The 25,210-nt window shown below is 48.3% G+C and overlaps 1 protein-coding gene across 2 annotated transcripts in view; it reads right to left on the bottom strand.

Moving 5' to 3' along the window:
* Positions 1-25,210, bottom strand: part of GDPD5 (glycerophosphodiester phosphodiesterase domain containing 5) — a 183,609-nt gene that overhangs the window by 84,389 nt on the left and 74,010 nt on the right. For both annotated transcript variants that reach the window (XM_079973809.1, XM_079973810.1), the window contains exon 2: positions 17,001-17,180. In XM_079973809.1, coding sequence (XP_079829935.1) covers positions 17,001-17,117 — 117 coding nt within the window. In that variant the 5' untranslated portion in view covers positions 17,118-17,180. The remainder of the gene's footprint in view (positions 1-17,000; positions 17,181-25,210) is intronic.

Below are 25,210 nucleotides of genomic sequence, written 5' to 3'. Positions count from 1 at the left end.
AAGAGTTGTAACTATCCTGAAATTAAGTCAGCCATCAGCCCAGCCCCCCTGCCAAGCAGGAAACATCATTAGAGCACATATATGGTTGTCAGGCCTTTGTTTAAAGACCTCCAAAAGAAGGAGATCTTTCAAAGTTGATGCGAACTCAAGATCCTTGACATATGTTTAAGATAAAAATTTAAAACTAATATCCATCTGTTTTGGAGGGCAATAGGGCAAGGAGGGCAAGGGGTGAGCTGGTAATTAAGGTTCCTTGTTGAGACAAATGTAAGATATATGACTACTTATTTGTCATTTATAGATAGAAGAATATATAGCTTTTTGTTTCCCATAAAAGGCAAAAAGGAAATGGGTGTATCTTTTGTGATTGGTTCTAGCAAACAGCCAATAGGAATTTCAACCAGGCTGATTGGACAGAGGCAGCCACAGGAGGAGCAAGGGGGCTGGGTTAAGGAAATATAAGTGCTGGCCATAACGGCAGGAGGCCAGGCCAGAGCTTGGTAACCATATACCACTGTGCCTCATATTTATTTGTCCGACAAATAAATTATTATTTTAATTTCTCTATTGCTGCGTTGAATATTTCATTCCAGCTAAGCGTTAACCACAAGCAGGGTGCTACAGAAGGTGGGGGACTCGTTGGAGGTTTTTAAGCAGCTTGGATGGTCATCCTACCTTCCAGAGCAGGAGAAAACAATTTGTTCTTTCTTCCATGTGACAGTTTGGGGGTGATTGGTTTAGAGTGCACCAAAGAACACAGTGGTTTTGCACATGTGCCTTTCACAGTTTCGGAACTGCAGTTCAACCAAAGTGCACAAATTGGTACTCAGTGTGAAATGCAGCCTCCTCAGTTCAAAATCAAACAACACACAGCTAAGTTTCTAGGCCTCAAGGAGCGCAGGAACATTGCAGCCATCAAACTCAGAACCAAAAAACCAGGAAAAGAAACAAATGTTCTCGAAGCAGCGCAAAATATTGTTTGGAAAAAAAAAAATCAATGGAACAGGCATCTCCACTGCTTTGATTCTGCCTCCCATGGGCCCGCTGAAAATTTTTCAAGAGGAATCTCTGCCCTTGTTTGCATTTTGAATTTTCATTCCCCAAGATAAAAGGGGGAAATCTTCCGTGCAGGGGAAATGTAACAGATGTACTTTTTGTTCAGCGCTAGCAACACTCAACAAATCCCTTTGCTGCACAAGATCTAAAGCTCTAACCCCAGGGGTTTCGGTATCAGGAAGCAGCCTGGTTCCCTGAAGCTTCCAAGGCAACAAGCGTATTGCAAGCTGTCTCCAAAAATAAAAATAAAAGGATGTAGATTTCCTCGGAGAAAAGCCCGCACCAGGAATAGAGGCTTTCCAAGTCTTTGAGAGGCCCAGCATTCAAAGAGTTAAGCCCGAGGCAGGAAGGATAGAAGGGGGAAACGGCAGCGCTGGATTCTACAAGGAAGAAATACACAAAGGCACTCTGTGCATGCTTTAGGGGCACTTTGCTACAAATTTCCCAAATAAGAAACCCAATTATCCATATGATAATAATAATAATAATAATTTATTATTTCTACCCCACCCATCCGGCTGGGTTTCCTCAGCCACTCTGGGCGGCTTCCAACAAAAGATTAAAAATACATTAAAACATCAGTCATTAGAAACTTCCCTAAACACGGCTGCCTTCAGATGTCTTCTAAAAGTCAGATAGTTGTTTATTTCCTTGACATCTGGCGGGAGGGTGTTCCAGAGGGCGGGCGCCACCACCAAGAAGGCCCTCTGCCTGGTTCCCTGTAATCTCACTTCTCGCAGGGAGGGAACTGCCAGAAGGCCCTCGGAGCTGGACCTTCGGGTCTGGGCTGAATTATGGGAGTATACTGTAAATTTCAGGGTTTAGATGAGATGACCCTTTGGGTAAGGTTACCAGACGTCCCCATTTCCTGGGAACAGTCCTCGGATTTACAAATCAGTCCCTATACAAAATCCATTGAAGCTGAAAAGTGTCCCTGGATTCATTGGGGGGAAATCTAGTAATCTTACATTTGGGTCATCTACATTTTATGATTCAAGCTGGGTTTTTAAAAACCTAAGGTGGGAAAGGGACGTGGGTGGCGCTGTGGGTTAAACCACAGAGCCTAGGACTTGCCGATCAGAAGGTCGGCAGTCCGAATCCCCGCGACGGGGTGAGCTCCCGTTGCTCGGTCCCTGCTCCTGCCAACCTAGCAGCTAGAAAGCACGTCAAAGTGCAAGTAGATAAATAGGTACTGCTCCGGTGGGAAGGTAAACGGCGTTTCCGTGCACTCCTCTGGTTTGCCAGAAGCGGCTTAGTCATGCTGGCCACATGACCCGGAAGCTGTACGCCGGCTCCCTCGGCCAATAAAGCGAGATGAGCGCTGCAACCCCAGAGTCGGCCACGACTGGACCTAATGGTCAGGGGTCCCTTTACCTTTAAGGTGAGAAAGGAGCTGGCGGGTGGGGTGTAGAAAGGAAGGAAGTTCAAGGAGCAGGAAGAAGCAAAAGTACCAGAAAAAACCTGAATTTGCAGTTCAGAACGCTGACTCTCAAGCACTTCCTTCCTTCATCTCCTGCTGTGCAGAGAAAGTGTCATGAGAACAGCTTCCTTCAGCTTCGTTTTCCACCGACAACTCAACAACTTCCGTTTGCTTTCTACGCATTTGCACAGGAGGCAAAGCCCAGCAGCGGGAAGCCGCAGGCAACAAACAACACTTGCAGCTCGCCTCTGGCGAGTCGCTTTTAGCGCTAGGCGAATAGCTGCCTCCAATCGCCCACCGCAACCTTTTGCCAGCTGGAGAAAGCACTCAAACAGTGTTCTTAGCTGCCTGTTTCCAACCCTAGGGTTGATGCAAAAACCGTAGTATTAAAAACTGAATATTCCCACACACTCGAAAAATGTTCGTGTGCCACCCTTCAGAAAAACTGTACAATGAAATCCTTATATATATATATAAGTTAAAATCAGCTAACTATTGTAGTGAAGTGTGTTCTCAATTGCCTGCACAAGGTTTTCAGCCTCCTGAATCTTTATTTGCAGAGCATTTGAAGTCAGCTAAGGAGGGGGGGGGGGCGGGAAACCCTGCAAAAAATAAAAATAAAGAATTGACTTTTTTATTTTTTAGTCTACTCAAAATCCTAAACGAAGTGTTAACAAAATGGCAAGATTCGATGGTGAAATCTGCTTAGGGGGGAAACAAAAAGAGAGAGAGAGAGGGAGCAAGAGAGAGAGAGAGAGATTTATAATATTAATATCACGAGGACTTCTGAACAGCAAAAGCGAATCCTGGGGCACATTTATCCTGGCCAGGTCCCTGGGAGGTGAAGGACAGGGCCAAGAATTGGATGCAGGGAAGGTGCGCTGGCAAAACGCCTGGAACGCAAGTCACTCTCCTGAACATCTTTATCGCCAAAGGAAAGAGGTCATTGCCATGCAAGGCACATCCGACCCTCCCTTCCGCCACTCATCTAAAATAAGGTAGGACAGCTGCCAAAATATTTTCATAAGCCAAGTGATGTGCTCAGCTTAAAATTATGCTAATGATATTCCTCATCAGCATCCGAGTGGCATTTTTAGAACAGGCGGCGATGCCTCTGTTGTCGGGCGCAGTGAGAGAGGAGATATACAAGGCAAGGCAAAGGCAGGGCAGATCTTCGATTAAGCTTGCAGGACTCCGCGCCGTGAACCTTGCGTCTATGGGAAGAGGAAAATTGTCCTTTCGAAGGAGCAGGTGCACAGCCTGGGAGTCATTTTGGACTCACAGCTGTCCATGGAGGCACAGGTCAATTCTGTGTCCAGGGCAGCTGTCTACCAGCTCCATCTGGTACGCAGGATGAGACCCTGCCCACAGACTGTCTCGCCAGAGTGGTGCATGCTCTGGTTATCTCTCGCTTGGACTACTGCAATGCGCTCTATGTGGGGCTACCTTTGAAGGTGACCTGGAAACTACAACTAATCCAGAATGCGGCAGCTAGACTGGTGACTGGGAGCGGCCGCCGAGACCACATAACACCGGTCCTGAAAGACCTACATTAGCTCCCAGTATGTTTCCGAGCACAATTCAAAGGGCTGGTGCTGACCTTGAAAGCCCTAAATGGCCTCATCCCAGTAGACCTGAAGGAGCATCTCCACCCCCATCGTTCTGCCCGGACACTGAGGTCCAGCTCTGAGGGCCTTCTGGCGGTTCCCTCCCTGCAAGAAGTGAGGTTACAGGGAACCAGGCAGAGGGCCTTCTTGGTGGTGGCGCCCACCCTGTGGATGCCCTCCCATCGGATGTCAAGGAAATAAACAACTATCTGGCTTTTAGAAGATGTCTGAAGGCAGCCCTTTTTAGGGAATTTTTTAATGACTGATGTTTTAATGTATTTTTAATCTTTTGTTGGAAGCTGCCTAGAGTGGCTAGGGAATCCCAGCCAGATGGGTGGGGTATAAATAATATATTATTATTATTATTATTATTATTATTATTATTTCATTCTCCTAGGATGGCAGCATGCCACAATGGCTCACAGGTTCCTTCAGGAAGGTGTGATGATCAACATCCATGGGAGAGAATCTTTTGCAAGTTTATGTGCATCATCCCAACCTGAGCTGGGGGCTGTACATTTGTAGATTTGCTGGGCTATTATCCTTGGCCATTGGCCTTTCTGGATCAGCCTGCAGAAAATGACCATTAGTTTTATACAAGCATAGAAATAAAAATGTTGGTGCTTTAAACCTTTAAAGCCCTAAATGGTCTCGGCCCAGTAGACCTGAAGGAACATCTCCACCCACATTGTTCAGCCCGGATACAGAGATCCATCTCCGACGGCCTTCTGAGGGTTCCTTCACTGCAAGAAGTGAGGTTACCGGGCCTTCTTGGTAGTGGTGCCCTCCTTGTGAATCACTCTGCTATCAGGAGATAAAGAACTACACAACTTTTAGAAGACATCTGAAGGGAGCCCTGTATCAGGATTTTTAAAATTCTGGACAGTTTGTTATGTTTTTATATGTCAGATGGGCATGGTGTAAATAATAAAATTATTATTATTATTATTATTATTATTATTATTATTATTATTACGATTATCATCATCAATCAAGTCACATTCTCAGAGGAATAGCTGGTATGGGAACAGTAGAAACAAACAGGAGATGAAGCAATTTTGTTAGTCCAGGGGGTGGTTGCCCCATGTGCTAGATTTCCGAAAAAGAAATAAATGGGTTCTTTCATCACTCCCGTCCTAAAAATGTATTTTATCTGATCTGGTCTGACTTCTCTAATCACTATAGCACGCTGGCTCTAAAGCCACATTATATTCCCCAGACTTTTGCCTCGTGGCCAGGAAACGACTGAAAGGAGCAGAGTAAGAGAGAACGAAAAACAGTGCTATTTCTCCTATTTTGAAAGTGTATATATCATCACTACAGGAAAACACACTTCTTGTTTTCGCTATTTCCCCCCGAGTGCCCAAGGCCAGTTCAGAGTCAAGCGCCAGGGGAAACTGCAGGATTTTCACACATTCGGGTTTTGTGAAGCAGGCACACTCAGGGACATACCAGCAAGCGGTTTTCACACATCATGGCTGGATCAGGCAACTTTCCCTGGAGGGAGAGCAGGAGGAGAAGGGGGGGGGGGGGCAGACCTGATATTCTGAAACTCTGGAGAGACATAGCATATGGTCCCAGAACACCGGCAGAAAGCCAGCCTTCTATTTTCAGTCTTCTATTTTCAATCTTCCACAACAATTTCCTCAAAAGGGAGAATGACTTACAGCAGGGATGGATCAGCCAAGGCCCTCGAGCCGCTGGCAAAGTATATAAGCGCAATCTGGAGGCATCAGACCAAACCGGGGTTAAAGGAGCTGAGATATCTATTCCTTGTACGACACGGTCTGAATTGAGAAAGCCATTGTATGCAATCACCCAAAGCAGAACATTAAAACATAGTACAAAGTGGTGGTGGTGTTGCTGTTGTGGGTATGGGTATGGGGGACTCCCTGGTCCTGAATGGGGTAACTGGGGTTTTTCCAGTTGTTATTCTGTCTCTCACAGCTACAATAAACCTTCCATTAAAATTATGGACTGGTATTTCTTCCTCAGAGGGCAAACCGGCAAATTTAGCAGAGGAGCAAATACAGTGGCGCTGTGGGTTAAACCACAGAGCCTAGGACTTGCCGATCAGAAGGTCGGCGGTTCGAATCCCCGCGACGGGGTGAGCTCCCGTTTCTCGGTCCCTGCTCCTGCCAACCTAGCAGTTCAAAAGCACCTCAGAGTGGAAGTAGATAAATAGGTACCACTCTGGTGGGAAGGTAAACGGTGTTTCCGTGCTCTGCTCTGGTTCGCCAGAAGCGGCTTAGTCATACTGGCCACATGACCCAGAAGCTATACACCGGCTCCCTTGGCCAATAAAGCGAGATGAGCGCCACAACCCCAGAGTCGGTCACGACTGGACCTAATGGTCAGGGGTCCCTTTACCTTTACCTTTATCAGAGTTTTAGGAGGTTAACCAGGTTGGGATAGCTGGGCGTGTTGGTACCTCTGGTTGCGAACAGGATCCGTTCCGGAGCCCCATTCACAACATGAAAGGAACGCAACCCGCAGCGGAACATCTGCGCATGCATGGTTTGCGATTCAACGCTTCCGCGCATGCGCGTGACATCATTTTGTGTGTCTGCCCATGCATGAGCGGCAAAACCCAGAAGTAACCCTTTCCGGTACTTCCGGGTTGCCGTGGGACGTAACCTGAAAGAACGTAACATAAAGCAAACGTAACAAGAGGTATAACTGTACTTTTCCCCCTCACTGTATATAAAAACATAATAAAACATTAAACATTAAAAAAAACTTCCCTAGACAGGGCTGCCTTCTGATGTCTTCTGAAGGTTGTATAGTTACTTATCTTCTTGGTTTGAGGGTCACATAACTCCATATGCTCCAACATTTCTCCACTGAAAATAGGGATGGCCTAAGGAGAAGTGAGGGACGCAGGTGGCGCTGTGGTTAAACCACAGAGCCTAGGACTTGCCGATCAGAAGGTCGGCGGTTCGAATCCCCGCAACGGGGTGAGCTCCTGTTGCTCGGTCCCTGCTCCTGCCAACCTTGCAGTTCAAAAGCACATCAAAGTGCAAGTAGATAAATAGGTACCACTCTGGCGGGAAGGTAAACGGTGTTTCCGTGTGCTGCTCTGGTCCTCCAGAAGCGGCTTAGTCATGCTGGCCACATGACCCGGAAGCTTTACGTCGGCTCCCTCAGCCAGTAAAGCGAGATGAGCACCACAACCCCAGAGTCGGCCACGACTGGACCTAATGGTCAGGGGTCCCTTTACCTTTAAGGAGAAGTGGGACATTCTGGGATCAAATAAGAGACTGGGACGGCTTCTGTAAATCCAGGACTGTTGCTGGAAAATAGGGACACTTGCGAGGGTCTGTGTTGGCTATTTAAAGAGCACTCGCTCTGCTTATGCGGAACTGTCTCCCATGGGAAGTTGTGGATTCTCCTTCCTTGGAGGTTTTGAAGCCATCTGTTATGTACTGAGTTGAATAGGATCCAGAATGCAGCAGTCTGATTGGTCCTAGAACACTAGGATTCAGAATGCGGCAGTCTGATTGGTCCTAGAACAATAAGATTCAGAATGCGGCAGTCTGATTGGTCCTAGAACAGTAGGATTCAGAATGCAGCAGTCTGATTGGTCCACAGGAGCCACCCAATCCAGCTCCAGGTGGAAGTGAATCCGCAACCTGATTGGCCTACAGGTGAATCCCAGAATTAGCCAATCACGTGGGGCCCATTGTGTAAATAATGTATATAAAGCAGACATTCTGGGGGAACTTCCTTTCCTCCTCACCACTATGAGCTGAATAAAGAGCATGAAATCCACTCTCGACTCGTGAGTATATTTCACCATCTGTCATGGATGCTTTAGCTCAGATTCCTGCATTGTGTGGGGCTAGACTAGATGACCCTCAGGTCCCTTCAAATCTACGGTTCTATGATTCCATGTGCATTTTCCCCATCGTTTGTTGTTGTTTAGTCATTTAGTCATGTCCGGCTCTTCGTGCCCCCCTGGACCAGAGCGCACCAGGCACTCCTGTCTTCTGCTGCCTCCCTCAGTTTGGTCAGACTCATGCTGGTAGCTTCGAGAACACTGTCCAACCATCTCGTCCTCTGTCATCCCCTTCTCCTTGTGCCCTCCATCTTTCCCAGCATCAGGGTCTTTTCCAGGGAGTCTTCTCTTCTCATGAGATAGCTTTCCTTACTGCGAGAAGTTTGATCTCTCGGGGGGGGGGGGGGGGAGCGGGCTTGATGAGCAAGACCTCTCAATCAACTATAATTATGCATCTTGAACGTACCAGCCGGCGTGCGATTGAATCCCACCTAAAAACAGCAGCAATCTGAAAGTGCCCAAAATCTTTGAACGTTGCCGCTTTCCAACTGAGCATCCCTGACGGCGCAGTCACAAAACGTTCCTGAAAAGGGAAGGAAACGCCTGCTCTCCTACACGCCAAGGCCATTCATTATAAAACCACATTTTGTTTAAGAATTTGCTTCTTCGCTGAGCTTCTGCAGGTAGGGGCAAATATTTGAAGCGTTTCTGTATAGCCGCTAATGGGGGGGGAGCCTCTTCAAAGCAAAAGTGATTCACCGTTGTCAGAAACACAGTTTACAACTCAATTAAAGCGGCTTAAAAGGCCAGTTCGTTATTATTATATTTTCCGTCTCTTTGCCGCCTGCTCCCGTCGGAAATCACATACGCTGGGATTATATAGCAGTGGCGATAAACCCACACACTGATTCAAGAGGGACCTGAGAAGGTTTCGTTGCTGCGATAAAGCCTAATTTACTGCCTACGGAGCCTGCAGAAACCGCTTTGCCTGCAGAAAGGGGATTAGTAAAGGTAAAGGGACCCCTGACCATTAGGTCCAGTCGTGACCGACTCTGGGGTTGCAGCGCTCATCTCGCTTTATTGGCCGAGGGATACAGCTTCTCCTTAAAGTTAAAGGTAAAGGGACCCCTGACCATTAGGTCCAGTCGCAGATGGCTCTGGGGTTGTAGCGCTCATCTCCCTTTATTGGCCGGCATACAGCTTCCGGGTCATGTGGCCAGCATGACTAAGCCGCTTCTGGTGAACCAGAGCAGCACACAGAAACGCCGTTTACCTTCCCGCCGGAGCGGTACCTATTTATCTACTTGCACTTTGACGTGCTTTCGAACTGCCAGGTTGTCAGGAGCTGGGACCGAGCAACGGGAGCTCACCCCGTCACAGGGATTCGAACCGCTGACCTTCTGATCGGCAAGTCCTAGGCTCTGTGGTTTAACCCACAGCGCCACCCACACCAAAGGGGATAGGAGGCAGTGAAAACTAGGTACAGGGGGTGGGGGGAAATCCGTTTGCATTGCAATTTACTGTGACTCAGCCTCATTTAAGGCCCTGGATAGCTCAGCTGGTCAGAGTGCTTTGCTGATAACACCAAGGTCGCAGGCTCGATCTCCATATGGAATAGCTGCGTTTTCCGGGGGGGTTGGTCTAGATGCCCCTCAGGGTCCCTTCCAGCTCTAGGATATTACACAGGTTTCCCGTGAGGACCCACAGCAGGCTACAACAATATTGCCGCACAATTTACGGTAACAACCAAGTGTAGGTTCAAAAGATAAAATGGCTTAAAAGTCACAAGGGCAGGCAGGGACGAAAACGCACCTCATCTGCCAAAAAGTTTGCCTGAATTCTTCAAGAGGCTCTCTCTGCCTTTCAGCCAGAGAGGAGTCCAAGCTCTTATGGAAAGCTAAGGAACTACCTACACTACCACCTGAGACCCTCTCCGGTTAGGTGTAGAGCTAATTCAAAGGTCGGGCGAGACGACAGCAGCCTCTGCTACCAGCCCAAAGGAAACATGAGGAGGACAAGAGAAATGAGAGAAATGAGATAAAGTGTATTACTGGCTGGGGCTTCTAGGAGTTGTAAGAATCTGAGGAGGAGTACCAGGGTTAGAAACTCAGATATACAGTGGACGCTTGGGTTGTGAACATGATCCATGCGGGAGGCACATGCGTGAGCGCCGAAGCCCGGAAGTAACCCATTTCGGTACTTCCAGGTTCAGTGCAATGCGCAACCCAAAAACTAAAGCATCTGTAACCTGAAGTGTCTGTAACCCGAGGTATGACTGTATAAGCTGGGCGCCAAATGGCTCCTTAAACCAGGGTCACAGTCGCCAAAAAGGAATGCCTAGTTGCCATTTCTGGGCCAGATGTCTCAAAAATGGTATTTTCCAACACAGTGGTACCTTGGTTCTCAAACTTAATCCGTTCCGGAAGTCCGTTCCAAAACCAAAGCGTTCCAAAACCAAGGCACGCTTTCCCATAGAAAGTAATGCAAAATGGATTAATCTGTGCCAGAATTTTAGAAACAATCCCTAAAACAGCATTTTAACATGAACTGTGCTATCTAGCGAGACCATTGATCCATAAAATGAAAGCAATAAAGGATGTACTGCAGTCGCCAAATCAATCAGTCAGGAGCTGAACTGGGTTCCACACAGTCACAAAAAAGAGCCGCAAAAACAAAAACGGAAAATTAACAGCAAAAACAGACAGACCTCAGCGTAACACTCAAAATGGGAATGTGGCACTCAAATCGGAAGCGTAACACTCAAAACGGAGCACATTCGGCTTCCAAGAAAAGTTCGCAAACCGGAACACGTACTTCCGAGTTTGCAGTGTTTGGGTTCCAGGTTGTTTGAGTACCAAGGCGTTTGAGAACCAAGGTACCACTGTACAGCGTTTTGGTTCCTGAAACACTTTCTGATAAAATATAACAGACAGAATTCTGCGGGATGTGTTTTGCTTTGTTGTTTAGTCGTTTAGTCGTGTCCGCCTCTTCGTGACCCCCTGGACCAGAGCACGCCAGGCACTCCTGTCTTCCACTGCCTCCCGCAGTTTGGTCAAACTCATGCTGGTAGCTTTGAAAACACTGTCCAACCATCTCGTCCTCTGTCGCCCCCTCCTCCTTGCGCCCTCCATCTTTCCCAACATCAGGGTCTTTTCCAGGGAGTCTTCTCTTCTCATGAGGTGGCCAAAGTACTGGAGTCTCAGCTTCAGGATCTGTCCTTCCAGTGAGCACTCAGGGCTGATTCCCTTCAGAATGGATTGGTTTGATCTTCTTGCAGTCCATGGGACTCTCAAGAGTCTCCTCCAGCACCAGAATTCGAAAGCATCCATTCTTCAGCGATCAGCCTTCTTTATGGCCCAGCTCTCACTTCCATACATGTGTTTTGCTAGCATGTGAAAACAGCTCACGTCCAAGGATCCCCAGGCTCGCACCTCCAGATGGCGGAGACGTCAGGCAGCAACCTGGCACCCGGGCATCTTCGCTTGGTCACAAGCGGCCAGTATAGCCAGACAAGCAGAACTAAAAATTATGCAGCAGGGAAGAGAGTCGTCAAGTAGATGCCAAGCCATTAGCATTTTCACACAGCAACAGATTTTTTAAAAAATATAGTTTCCTTCCTCTGCCACCACAAGCACACTGCTGCTGCACACAAGAGACCCACACTGCATTAGCACACAACGGCTGCTTGCAGGCTGGCAAAAGGTGTTTGAGCGCTGTGCCCAGACAGCTTCTCCAAGGAGCGGGACCAATCAGGGCTAATCCTCAGCCTGCTCAGCTCAGGTGTCGTGACCTGGGGTCTCAGAGACCTGTCACTATTTCTGCAGCAGGGTTTCGGAACAAAATGGGAGCTTTTCAGTGACTGCGATACAATACGTTAATCTTTATTGTCATTGTCCCATGCAGAACAACGAAGTTGAAAAAATCAACAACAGACATTCAAAAACCAACACGCCCAGCTATCCCAACCTGGTTAACCTCCTAAAACTCTGATAAAGGTAAAGGGACCCCTGACCATTAGGTCCAGTCGCGGACGACTCTGGGGTTGTGGCGCTCATCTCGCTTTACTGGCCAAGGGAGCCAGTGTACAGCTTCCGGGTCATGTGGCCAGCATGACTAAGCCACTTCTGGAGAACCAGAGCAGCGCACAGAAATGCCGTTTACCTTCCCGCCAGAGCGGTACCTATTTATCTACTTGCACTTTGACGTGCTTTCGAACTGCTAGGTTGGCAGGAGCAGGGACCTAGCAACGGGAGCTCACCCCGTCGGCGGCATTCGAACTGATCGGCAAGTCCTAGGCTCTGTGGTTTAACCCACAGCGCCACCTGTGTCCCAAAACTCTGATACCCCATAATTAAATACAATATACTCCCATAGAGACTACTTTACACTGCATTTAAAACCAAAATTGAAGCATTCAGGAGCGCTGGAAACTTGAGGCGTACCCAGTGGCATAGCGTGGGTTGTCAGCACCCGGGGCAAGGCAAGTAATTTGCACCCCCTAACCCGTGGATCTGCGCCCCCTAACCCGTGGATTTGCGCCCCCTAACCCTAACCCCCAGATGTTGCGCCCGGTGCGGCCGGCCCCCCCTGCACCCCCCACGCTACGCCACTGGGCGTACCCATGCCTCTCTTATAAAAGCATTGGCTATTCTATGGTTTTCCCCTCGGCGATACTGTTGTGAACAGGGATTTTCAACTCTGATCAATATGAACGATCAGAAAAGAGAAAGGCTTCTTTGGGTTAATGAAGATATGAGAATGTGTCTCAAATTAAGACCTAATATAAATGAGATCACCCAGCAAAAGCAAACTCACACCTCTCATTGAGTTGTATTTAAGGTTGTATAGTATTTGCATTTATCATTATATTTCGGAAATGACTCCTGTTCTTACATAGCTGCCTTGTTTTATACTTTCTGGACATCCCAGGACCCTATTACAGTCATACCTCAGGTTACAGACGCTTCAGGTTGCGGTTTTTTGGGTTACGGACCGCCGAAAACCGGAAGTACCGGAACAGGTTACTTCTGGGTTTCGGCGGTTGCGCATGCGCCGAAGCGCTAAATCGCAACCCGCGCATGCGCAGACGCACAGCTGCAGGTTGCGAACATGCACCCCGCACAGATCACGTTCACAACCTGAGCATCCACTGTATAAAGTAGTTGTGTTCTATGTTATAAATCAAGCACTGCTGGGAGTTGTTCAATGTACAGTGGTGCCTCGCAAGACGAAAAGAATCCATTCCGCGATTCTCTTCGTCTAGCGGTTTTTTCGTCTTGCGAAGCAAGCCCATTGACGGCTTAGCGGATTAGCGCTATTAGCGGCTTAGCGGCTTTTAGCGGCTTTTAGTGGCTTATCAGCTTAGCGGATAAGCAGATAAGTGGCTTAGCGGCTTAGAAAAAGGGGGGGAGGGGAAAAAAGTCAGGAAAACTCGCAAGACATTTCGTCTTGCGAAGCAAGCCCATAGGGAAATTCGTTTTGCAAAGCGCCTCCAAAACGGAAAACCCTTTCGTCTAGCGGGCTTTTCGTCTTGCGAGGCATTCGTCTTGTGGGGCGCCATTGTATTTCTAAAAAAAACTCAGTGTAAATTCTTATTCCAAAAGCGTGGCCCAGAGAAAAAAGTTTGAGAACCAGTGAGTTAACCACTGCACAACACCGGTGCAATAGGGGCTGCAGCTGGAGATGAGCAGTGAAGGCAACCCGAAGCCTCCGGAGCGCGGTGGGAGTTCCCGCTGCGCTCCGGAGGCTTCGGGTTCCTTTCGACATGCTCTGGCGGGGGGAAGCCCACTGCCAGCCCCAAAGAGCAGGTCAGGGAGCAGCAGAAAGGCGCGAAGCCTTTCCGCTGCTCCACGAGCTTCTTGGGGCTGCCAGGGAAGCCCGGGTCTTGGCTTCTGCCATAGACGCACGCAACCTCTCCAGCCGGGAGAGGCTGAACGGGGCTATGGCTTCTTTAGCCCCACGCAACCTCTCCAGCAGGGAGAGGCTGCGTGCGTATAGGCAATACCCCCACCTCCCGCAAAAGCCCACAGAAGCCGCGCACCCTTTAAGGAGTGCGCGGCTCCTGTGGGCTTTTCTACGAGGAGGGAGAAGGGACTGACTGGCCGCGTCAGTCCCTTTTCCCTCCTGAGGAAAAGCCCGCAAGAGCCGCGCGGAGCTTGTGTGCGGCTTTTGGGGGCTTTTCCTGCCTGCCTCCCCCCTGCATTTGCTCCATAAGATGCACACATATTTCCCCTTACTTTTTAGGTGGGGAAAAGGTCATCTTATGGAGAGAAAAATACGGTATTTGCCCGCTGTAGCAAATACAACAAAGGGTCTTCAAACAGTTATAAATGTTATTACGGCATAGGTTTTCATGGAACAGAGCCTACTGATGACAGAGGATTTTGAGAAGTCCAAAAAGAGCAGCAAAGATTGAGAGGATTCAGAATTTAGGACTATTCTGGTTTTAAAGAAAGACTTGAGGATTCCGAGTGTCAGCCCTTCAAACTGACAGCATCTATTACCAGCCTCCGCTCTCATGTAACCATTCCCAGGTTCGCAGAGGAGGATTCTTGCTGAAGGAAAAGGGTTTTAAAGGCTCTGTGGATCCCGTAACCAAGAATTTGACATACAGGGTGCTATTATGCAGATCTCTCTCTCTCTCTCTTGCTCACTCAGTTAGGCGTGCCATCAATCAACAGTCTTGCGCTGCAAACGAAAAACAAAAAAAACTGCTGGCTGGGCCTTTTCCTTGCTGATACCTTGAAATATTAATTGGATTTTGAAAGACACAGAAGACAAGATCGCTTGTAAACAGCTATCGGGAGAAACAGGAGACCGTAATCCTCTTGCCTGACAGGCAAGATGACAAGGGCTCTGTGGCTATCACTGCCCTTAAAAGCACAACAAAATCTATTTGCTTCAGAAGTTACAAGGGATATCCTTCTGTCATCCACTGCTACAGGATCCTTCCTTCCTGCAGACCAAGATTACCAGGGGACAGCAAACACGGCAAAAAATTTAGCTGGGGCAATCAGAATAAGATCTACCACCTGACTGACGTGTTACATGCCTAGTAAAAAAAGCCAATTCATTCATATGTTTTATTTGTAGCTAAAGACAGTTATTAACGCTTTCATTTATTTGTTTAGTTGTAAATTCTTTTTCTTTCTTTCTTTTTTTGCATAGCCAAGCACCCAGCTATAGTTGTATTTGATTGTATTTGATTCCTTTGCTGTAGCTTGTGGCTGATGCAAATAAAGATTTTTATCTATGAGAGGTTTTACTTTCTTGGACTCCATGATCTTTCTTGGGCAGAAAAATGTCAAAAAAACCTAAAACCCAAACACCTCCCTGCTCTTATGTCTACAGCAGGCATAGGCAAACTCCGGCCCTCCAGATGTTTGGGACTACAATTCCCATCATCCCTAGCTAACAGGACCAGTGGTCAGGGATTATGGGAATTGTACTCCCAAACATCTGGAGGGCCGGAGTTTACCTATGCCTGCTCTACAGCTGCTTCTGCTCCTGCTCCAAATAATTTTGGTGCCATCTGAAACACACACTCAAACACATAGGAGCTTCTTCTCAATGTGATCCTAACCAATCAAGGATCACATCGGCTACATAACAGTGCTGAGTTATCACGCAGCCATAACACGATGGTGTCGTGAAGCCAAATCAGAGAAAGGGCACTTCCGCCCTTGCTCTGAATGAGCAAACATGCACACACACACACCATTTCCTGGCCTGTTCGCTCGTTCAGTCACCAACATCACTTGTCTTTTTATGCTGTGAACCGCCTTGAGCTCTACGGATGAAGCGGTGGCATGCAAATTTAATAAGAAATAACACAGATTGAGGAGAGTGCATTTCAAAAGGGGGAAAGGTTTTCCATGAAAACGTACCTGCACGTTTTAGGTCTGCCCTAGAATACCTCAGTGTTTTTACCAATTGCTGCTCTCCTGCCTTTCCTTCTCTCTCTCTCTGAACTCTACTGATAAGGAGAAAACAGTCAGATTCCTTTCGTAGGTTCACCAGCAGGGCACAAAGGTGATGGCAACGTACTGTTTGTACTTTGAACCCAGGTCTCGCAGGTAGGCTGCCTCAGAACAAGGAGGTTCCATGCGGCTAAGAGCTCATAGATCTGCCCTCCATGCATTGGTCTATTTTTAAAATAAAAAACAGCTACAACTTCTTTCCAACTTGGAATAGCGATTCTTCTGTTTAAAGCAACCTAGAAGCATGTAAGAGTTGTCTGCACACAGTATTCACAAAAACCACATAACCATATAAACCATATAAACCATATCACAGCCAAGTTCCATCGCAGGGGTCAGCAAACTTTTTCAGCAGGGGGCCGGTCCACTGTCCCTCAGACCTTGTGGGGGGCCGGACTATATTTTTTGGGGGGGAAAGGAACGAATTCCTATGCCCCACAAATAACCCAGAGGTGCATTTTAAATAAAAGGGCACATTCTACTCATGTAAAGACACGCTGATTTCCGGACCATCCGCAGGCCGGATTGAGAAGGCGATTGGGCCGAATCCGGCCCCCGGGCCTTAGTTTGCCTACCCATGGGTTACAGGGAAAGGGGGAGAAATGAGATTGCAGGATCTCTTCATCCTGTCTGCTGGAAAACCAGCAAGTTTTGGCTCCCCGTCTCCTGGAAATCTCTCCGATCCAACCGCCATTACAAGAACTCCGTAAGTACGGAACAGCACCTGTGTTTTCTTTTTTCCTCCTTCCTCCCGCCCCCACTTCCTTTTGTGCCACGCCTTTTAGATTCCACAAGCCCAATAACTGTGCTGCCACTTCCATTAGTAAGCTGCTCTGGGAAGCATATTCCTTTCTGCTGAAGAACTGGGTAAAAATGCTATAATCAGTTAAATCTGCCTGTAGTTCCACAAGCAAAAATGACAAGGAGCGAAGAGCCTGCAGAATTCGCACACAGTTCCACAAGTAGTTCGCCTCAGAAGCGACAAAGTGGTCGAACCTTAAGGGCCTACGTTTCTTAATCTTCACGGATGAATCACATTCTCAGATTCTCACTTCCGAGGCAGCTTACAAGCTCACACAGACACCCCCCTGCCAACCTAGCGAGATTTCAAAAACGGGGGCAGCCTGCCAACAAATACAGAATAAATTCCAGCGACTCACCTTGGTGGTGTCATCATGTGACCGCTGGTATCGTTTCCAACGGCAACCGTAAATCCCCGTCAGACATGACAAACACAACTGTGGCTCGTAGTACTGTAGCGGTTGGTGTTTAACCATGCTCTTCTTCCCAGATCGTCACCAGCGGGCTACCAGAAATCCATCAAGGCCTTGGGAAATGCCCTGCAAGAAAAGAGAGTGGGCAGTCAAAAGAAGAAGAAGCAACACGGAGAATCACAGAGTGGGGGGGGGGTCCCCCAGCGGTCATCTAGACCAACCCCCTTGCAACGCAGGAATCTCTCATATCTATATACAGTGGTGCCTCGCAAGACGAAAAGAATCCGTTCCGCGAGTCTCTTCGTCTTGCGGTTTTTTCGTCTTGCGAAGCAAGCCCATTGACGGCTTAGCGGATTAGCGCTATTAGCGGCTTAGCGGATCAGCTGATAAGCGGCTTAGCGGCTTAGAAAAAGGGGGGGGAGGAAAAAAACCCCGCAGGAACTCGCAAGACATTTTCGTCTTGCGAAGCAAGCCCATAGGAAATTCGTTTTGCGAAGCACCTCCAAAACGGAAAACCATTTCGTCTAGCGGGTTTTCCGTCTTGCGAGGCATTCACCTTGCGGGGCACCACTGTATATATATATATATGTGTGTGTGTGTGTGTGTGTGTGTGTGTGTGTGTTTTAACATATCATTTTCAACAGTAATTAAACATACTTTTACATCTCATTCAATTTTTTTGACTTCCATCAATTCTGTCTGAAAATTTTCCAATCTAGTCTCTCCGTATGCACCTGGAGCCAGTGCAGTTGGTAAAGCACTGGAGGAATGTAATCCCGCAGAAAGGACCCCGTAAGGAGCCTTGCCGCGGCATTCTGCACCCGCTGGAGTTTCTGGGTCTATTCTGGGCTATCATGTTCCCTCTCAGTCTCCTCTTCTCCAGGCTAAACATCCCCAGCTCCTTCGACCGTTCCTCATCAGGCTTGGTTTCCAGACCCTTGGTCATCTTGGCCACCATCCTCCGCACACCTTCTTCCAGCTTGTCAACATCCTCATTAAGAAGAAAGAGGGAACCCAGATCGACTCTAGGGTTGCGCGCCCATCTCACTTAAGAGGCCGGGGGCCAGCGCTGTCCGGAGACACTTCCGGGTCACGTGGCCAGCGTGACGAAGCTGCATCTGGCGAGCCTGCACCAGCACCGCACACGGAAATGCCGTTTACCTTCCCGCTATAAAGCGGTACCTATTTATCTACTTGCACTTAAGGGTGCTTTCAAACTGCTAGGTGGGCAGGAGCTGGGACTGAACGACGGGAGCTCACCCCGCCGCGGGGATTCGAACCGCCGACCATGCGATCGGCAAGCCCTAGGCGCTGAGGATTTACCCACAGCGCCACCCGCGTCCCAGCACACGTAAACGCCGTTTACCTTCCCGCTAGAAAGCGGTACCTATTTATCTACTTGCACTTAAGGGTGCTTTCGAACTGCTAGGTGGGCAGGAGCTGGGACCGAACGATGGGAGCTCACCCCGCCGCGGGGATTCGAACCACTGACCATATGATCGGCAAGTCCTAGGCGCTGAGGTTTTACCCACAGCGCCACCCGCGTCCCTGATGTTTAGTCGTAATCTCATTCATTCATTCATTCATTCATTCATGGGTTTTATATCCTTCCCCTCCTCCTCGTGTAGCACAGGGTAGCAAATGTCATCACAGTGTCATCACAACACAGTGGTACCTTGGTTCTCAAACGTAATCCATTCCGGAAGTCCGTTCCAGAACCAAAGCGTTCCAAAACAAAGGCACGCTTTCCCACAGAAAGTAATGTACAATGCATTAATCCGTTCCAGACTTTTAAAAACAATGCCTAAAAGAGCAATTTAACATGAATTTTTCTATCTAACGAGACAACTGATCCATAAAAAGAAAGTAATAAACAATGTATTGCAGCCACACAATCCATCAAACAATAGCTGAACTGGGTTCCACACGGTCACACAAAAAACAAAGCCGCAAAAACACAAAATATATAGCAAAACCAGACAGACCTCAGCGTGACACTCAAAACGGAAGCGTGGCACTCAAAACGGAACACGTTCGACCTCCAATAACAGTTCGCAAACCGGAACACTTACTTCCGGGTTTGCAGTGTTTGGGTTTGAGTACCAAGGCGTTTGAGAACCAAGGTACCACTGTAATGAAAGTAAGAATTAAAAGATTGGTCAAGTCACCATCAAGCCGTCTTAAGCATTAAACTTGTGTACAATGCAGCAGCAGCTAAGTCAGGAAGGATTCTCAAGCACCCCTCAAAGTTCTGGATGAATAGAAAAAATATTCAAAGTGCATCTGAACATCGCTGGGATGTTTCATCCGGAAAAGAGTTCCACCACAGAACATCTCATCTCACATCGCCGACTATGAGACTCTCCCTACCCCAACCACAAAACCCAAGCCAGACAGTTTTAAGGAAGGCACTTCTTCATTTTTGAATTAAACAGGCAATGGAAAATTTGGGATGTAATCATTATAAATAAAACAAGATACAAGCAATTATGGGAGAGAAGGGGCCATTAGAGGAGACTTTTAGAGCGGGGAGTTGTAACCACTGGAATCAGTACAAACGAAATGAAGAAGTAACAATGGATGTGAAGTCAGTATGATTTAATTAACCGGATGTATAATATATGATTATTGTGTATTACGGAACTGGGAAAAATCAAATAAAAGGGCGGATTGGGCGGGGTGGGGAATGAGATAAACAAAGAATGAAGGCGGCGGGTCACAGATCAGGCCTTTTCTTGCAGCTCACTGCTGTTAAGCAAGATGGGCAAGGGAAAGGGGGTGGGTTGGCGAGCCCATCAATGACACTGACCCACATTGACCGTATTTTTTGCTTTATAGGACGCACTTTTTCCCCGCCAAAAATTAAGGGGAAATGTGTGTGCGTCCTATGGAGCGAATGCAGGCTCCTTGGCTTCCGCGATAGCAACGCAAAGCCTCCGAAGCGCAGAGGGGCACTCCATCCGCGCTCCGGAGGCTTCGCGTTGCTTTCGCTGAAGCCTGGAGAGCGAGAGGGGTCGGTGCACACCGACCCCTCTCGTTCTCCAGGCATAGCCGCCTGAAGCTTTTGGAGCGCAGCGCGAGTTCCCGCTGCGCTCCGGAGGCTTCAGGTTCCTTTCGCTGAAGCCAGGAGAGCAAGACACTCCTGGCTTCGGCAAAGAGGGAAGAAGAAGAAGAAGAAGAAGAAGAAGAAGAGGAGGAGGAGGAGTTTGGATTTGATATCCCGCTTTATCACTACCCGAAGGAGTCTCAAAGAGGCTAACAATCTCCTTTCCCTTCCTCCCCCACAACAAACACTCTGTGAGGTGAGTGGGGCTGAGAGACTTCAGAGAAGTGTGACTGGCCCAAGGTCACCCAGCAGCTGCATGTGGAGGAGCGGAGACGGGAACCCAGTTCCCAAGATTATGAATCTACCGCTCTTAACCACTACTCCACACTGGCGCAGCGCCCCTTCCGCCAAGTGGGAGGAGAAATGGAAGGAGCTCCATTTCTCCTGCCGCTTCGCTGAAGGGGCGCTGAGCAGAGAGGGGGAGAATTTTTTTTCTTGTTCTCCCCTTCTAAAACAAGGTGCGTCCTATGGTCTGGTGCATCCTATAGAGCGAAAAATACGGTACCAGCCGGAATGCTCGCTGAGTCACAGAATTGTAGACTCGGTTTGGGCCCCCAAGGGCTATCTTGTCCAACCCTCTGCAATGCTGTCCCTGCCAGCCAGTGTAGGAGACAATACTGAGCTGGACAAACCAACGGCTGGACTCAGTATAAAGAGTTCGGTGGCCCCCATTTCCCATCTGGGCAGGACAGTTTGATCTTATAACACAGCGGTTCTCAACCTGTGGGTCCCCAGATGTTGTTGGACTACAACTCCCATCATCCCTGAGCTCTGGGCTTGCTTGCTAGGGGTGATGGGAGTTGTAGTTCAACAACATCTGGGGACCCACAGGTTGAGAAAGGCTGCTATAACGCCAATCCTGGCCCAACTACACTGGCTGCCAATTAATTTCCGGGTCCAATTCAAAGTGCTGCTATGACCTATAAAGCCTTAAATGGCTCAGGACCGCAATACCTCAAGGACCGCCTCTTTCCATAAGAACCTACCCGGACCCTGAGATCATCTTCTGAGGCCCTTCTTTATGTGTCTACTCCACAAGAGGTCCGGAAGGCGGCAACACGAGAACAGGGCCTTTTCTGGGGTGGCTCCCTGTTTCTTAGGGTTGTGGGTTTAAGCCTAACGTTGGGCAAAAGATTCCTGCATTGCACTAGATTACCCTCGTGGTGCCTTCCAACTCTACGATTCTAGTAAGAGATAGTAATATTATTATTATTATTATTATTATTATTATTAATGCAGCTCCCTTTGCTCCTATTTAAGAGAGAGAGAGACGATTGTTTATGTATGCGACGACAGCAGCACGGATACTACTAGCCCAGAGATGGTAAGAAGATAAAGTCCCAACCAGAGATGAATGGTTTGATGAAGAGGATGGACTACGCCGAAATTGACCGGGAAAATCAAAAACCAGGAAGCGAAGAACTTTAAGAAGGAATGGGAAAATTTACACTGTACTTAAGACAACATTGTAAACAACTAAAAACCGGCAGCAATCGAGCAATGTTTGTAATGTACTAAAAATTAAGGTAAAACTGGATTGTGTAAGAAAAATAGAGAAAATAAGTGAAACAGTGGAGAAAGATTGAAAATGGTAACCATGGAAGGGTTGCAGGGGAAATCAAAGGATTCAAGGAATCCTAAATGATGATAATGGTGTTTATTGTTTGAATTTAAATTTGTACAGTCATACCTCATGTTACGTTTGCTTCATGTTACGTTCTTTCAGGTTATGTCCCGCGGCGACCCAGAAGTACCGGAAAGGGTTACTTCTGGGATTCGCCGCTCACGCATGTGCAGAAGCGCTAAATCATACTTCGCGCATGCGCACAAGCACCAAATAGCGCCGCGCACCTGCGAAGATACGGCGCTTCAGGTTGCGCTCTTCATGTTGCAAACAGGCCTCCGGAACGGATCCTGTTCGCAACCAGAGGTACCACTGTAATGTAAAGCCCAATACCCAATAAGAGAGAGAGAGAGAGAGAGAGAGAGAGAGAGAGAGAGAGAGAGAGAGAGAGAGATTAACCTCTTTGTCTGCCGGGTCGCCCTTTCAAACTCCATCACCCACCTGCCTCGACAGGTAACAGACTCCCACGATGCAAAGCGGCAGAATCGTGGCACTTCCACCATCCAGCCAACATCCTAAGCCAACAGGAACTGGGCCGAGAATAACATTTCCACTCTCTGGTCTTCCCCCACGGGAACTGTGGGGTTTTGTTGTTTCTTCGTCCCCCGAGTGCCTGTCCCAGCGGATTTCCCCGTCCTCTCTTTGACAAAACCAGCCCCCAGGGCTCTGGCCTGCGAGGGACCGATTCCCCTCTGGCCCCCGCAGTTCTGCCACAGGGGAGTCGCAGCCTATGAAAGATTCAAGCCTCTGCCGGCTAGTGTTACGCGTACAGAAATAAAACAGGAAGCAGGACAAGGGGGAATCAATTATTCACGTTTTCGCAAGGTGCACCAGTCAAACGAAAGAAATAAAAGAAAATGAGAAATCGGGGAGGTGGGGGAGAGAGAAGAAGACCCTGTGCCACCCACAAGCGATTGCTTTCCGACGACATGCAGAATCACCTTGCGGGAAAGATCATGAAATCGGTTTGCTGAGTGCCAATACGAACGCTTGCTCAGAATAATTGCGAATTCTTTTGTTCTCAAGGAGAACATGAGAACGCAAGAAAGGCCTGCAGGATCAGGCCAGCGGCCCATCTAGTCCAGCATCCTGTTTCTGTAGCAGCTGACCAAGATGCCTGCAGGAAACCCACAATCAGGATTCGAGCACAAGGCAGCCCTGTTTAGGGAAGCTTTTTAATGTTTAATAGGTTATTGTATTTTAATATTCTGTTGGAAGCCGCCCAGAGTGGCTGGAGAAACCCAGCCAGATGGGCGGAGTATAAATAAATTATCATCATCATCATCATCATCATCATCATCATCATCATCTCCCTTCCTGCAGTTTCCAGAAACTGGGATTCAGAACTTGAGGCTCTTCATCTCAGGATCAAGGGTTCAAAACCTTGGGCAAAAGATTCCTGCATTGCTGGGGTTGGACTAGATGACCCCCCAGGTTCCCATCCAACTTGACAATTCTATGATTCTCCATCTTTGGAGGAGGCCGAACATAGCCATCAGGATTAGTAGTCACCCGTAACCCTCTCTTCCCCCATTAATTTGTCTAATCCTCTTTTAAAAGCCATCCAACTCGCTGCCTCCTGTGGCAGGGAGTTCCATAGTCTAACTGCACTGCGCAAAGAACTTCCTTTCATGCATCCTGAGTTTTGCAGCAGGCTGGGTTCTGCGCCATCCATACTGTTATTTCAGACCGAAACCAGTGGCAATGTCGAAGGGAGAAGCGTCGCAGGAGCTCCTCTCTGCGGCTGCACCCCAGTTGCAGAACGCCCTTTCCATTTGGGGGGGGGGTTGGCCTGCAGCCTCTTCACTTTCCAGTAATATGCAGCTTTCATGCCAGAACGACTTCTATACCATTTACAAGGAGAGGCAACTCCCTGTTTATGGGCGTTCAATATGTATGCAGCCAGGATCACACCAAGGTGTGACCAAGCTACAGAAGGATGCTGGAACTCAGGGGCAATTCCTAACATTTCACACCAGAGGAATCTCTGACCTCCATTGTATGTCACAAATGATAAGGACAATTCTGGGGTGAGAGGCTACTCAACAGACCAGCTCGTCGGGGCAGAGCCCGCGGGTCTATACAGTCAGAAAGGAAGGAAGTTCCAGCCAAATACAGTGGTTAAGTACTTAATTCATTCCGGAGGTCCGTTCTTAACCTGAAACTGTTCTTAACCTGAAGCACCAATTTAGCTAATGGGGCCTCCCGCTGCTGCCGTGCCACCAGAGCATGATTTCTGTTCTCATCCTGAAGCAAAGTTCTTAACCTGAAGAACAATTTCTGGGTTATTGGAGTATGTAACCTGAAGCGTATGTAACCTGAAGCGTATGTAACCTGAGGTACCACTGTATAGGAGCAAAACAGTGGTCAGTAGATCAAGATCTTTATTGTTGTGCAACAGTCCCCCAAAGGAGTAAGGAACCCCAAGGGGTATACAGTGGTACCTCGGGTTAAGAACTTAATTCGTTCTGGAGGTCCATTCTTAATCTGAAACTGTTCTTAACCTGAAGCACCACTTTAGCTAATGGGGCCTCCTGCTGCCGCCATGCCGCCAGAGCACGATTTCTGTTCTCATCCTGAAGCGAAGTTCTTAACCCAAGGTACTATTTCTGGGTTAGCGGAGTCTGTAACCTGAAGCGTCTGTAACCTGAAGCATCTGTAACCCGAGGTACCACTGTACAAGGGTTACACAAGTTCAACATTAGGTCACTTCACGCAGCTTTCCCAACACCTCTTAAGTAAAGGTAAAAGGTAAAGGACCCCTGGACGGTTAAGTCCAGCCAAAGGCGACTCTGGGGTTGTGGCGCTCATCTTGCTTTCAGGCCGTGGGAGCCGGCTTTTGTCCACAGACGCTTTCCAGGTCATGTGGCCAGCAGGACTAAACCACTTCTGGCGCAACAGGACACCGTGACGGAAACTAGAGCGCATGGAAACACCGTTTACCTTCCTGCCGCAGTGGTACCTATTTATCTACTCGCACTGGTGTGCTTTCCAACTGCTAGGTTGGCAGGAGCTGGGACAGAGCAACGGGAGCTCACTCCGTCGCAGGGATTTGAACCGCCAACCCTCCGATCGGCAAGCCCAAGAGGCTCAGTGGTTTAGACCACAGCGCCACCCGCGTCCAAACTTCTTAAGTACCCATCACCGAAAGAACAATAAAACTCTTGACATATCCTTCCCCTCAGGACTTGTCTGGAGATGGGCTTTCAGAACACCTGACTTGCTCAACTGCCTCTGCAGATATTGTTGCCCCCCTGGTCACTCCCTGGGTGGGGGGCTGTGTCTGTCCTCTCATGCTTGGGGAATGATGTCAGGATGCCCTGTTCCTGCAGCCTACATGAGTTCCTGCTTCTTGGTTCATGCATGGAGGTGGAGCCCAAATTCACCTTTCTTTAAGGGTTAAAATGGCATTGGAATGAGGAGAGT

This window comes from Podarcis cretensis, assembly GCF_951804945.1.
Source record: "Podarcis cretensis genome assembly, chromosome: 4".
Lineage (NCBI taxonomy): Eukaryota > Metazoa > Chordata > Lepidosauria > Squamata > Lacertidae > Podarcis > Podarcis cretensis.
The sequence above is the reverse complement of the archived record's forward strand: the minus strand, read 5'-3'. Positions and strand labels throughout refer to the sequence as shown.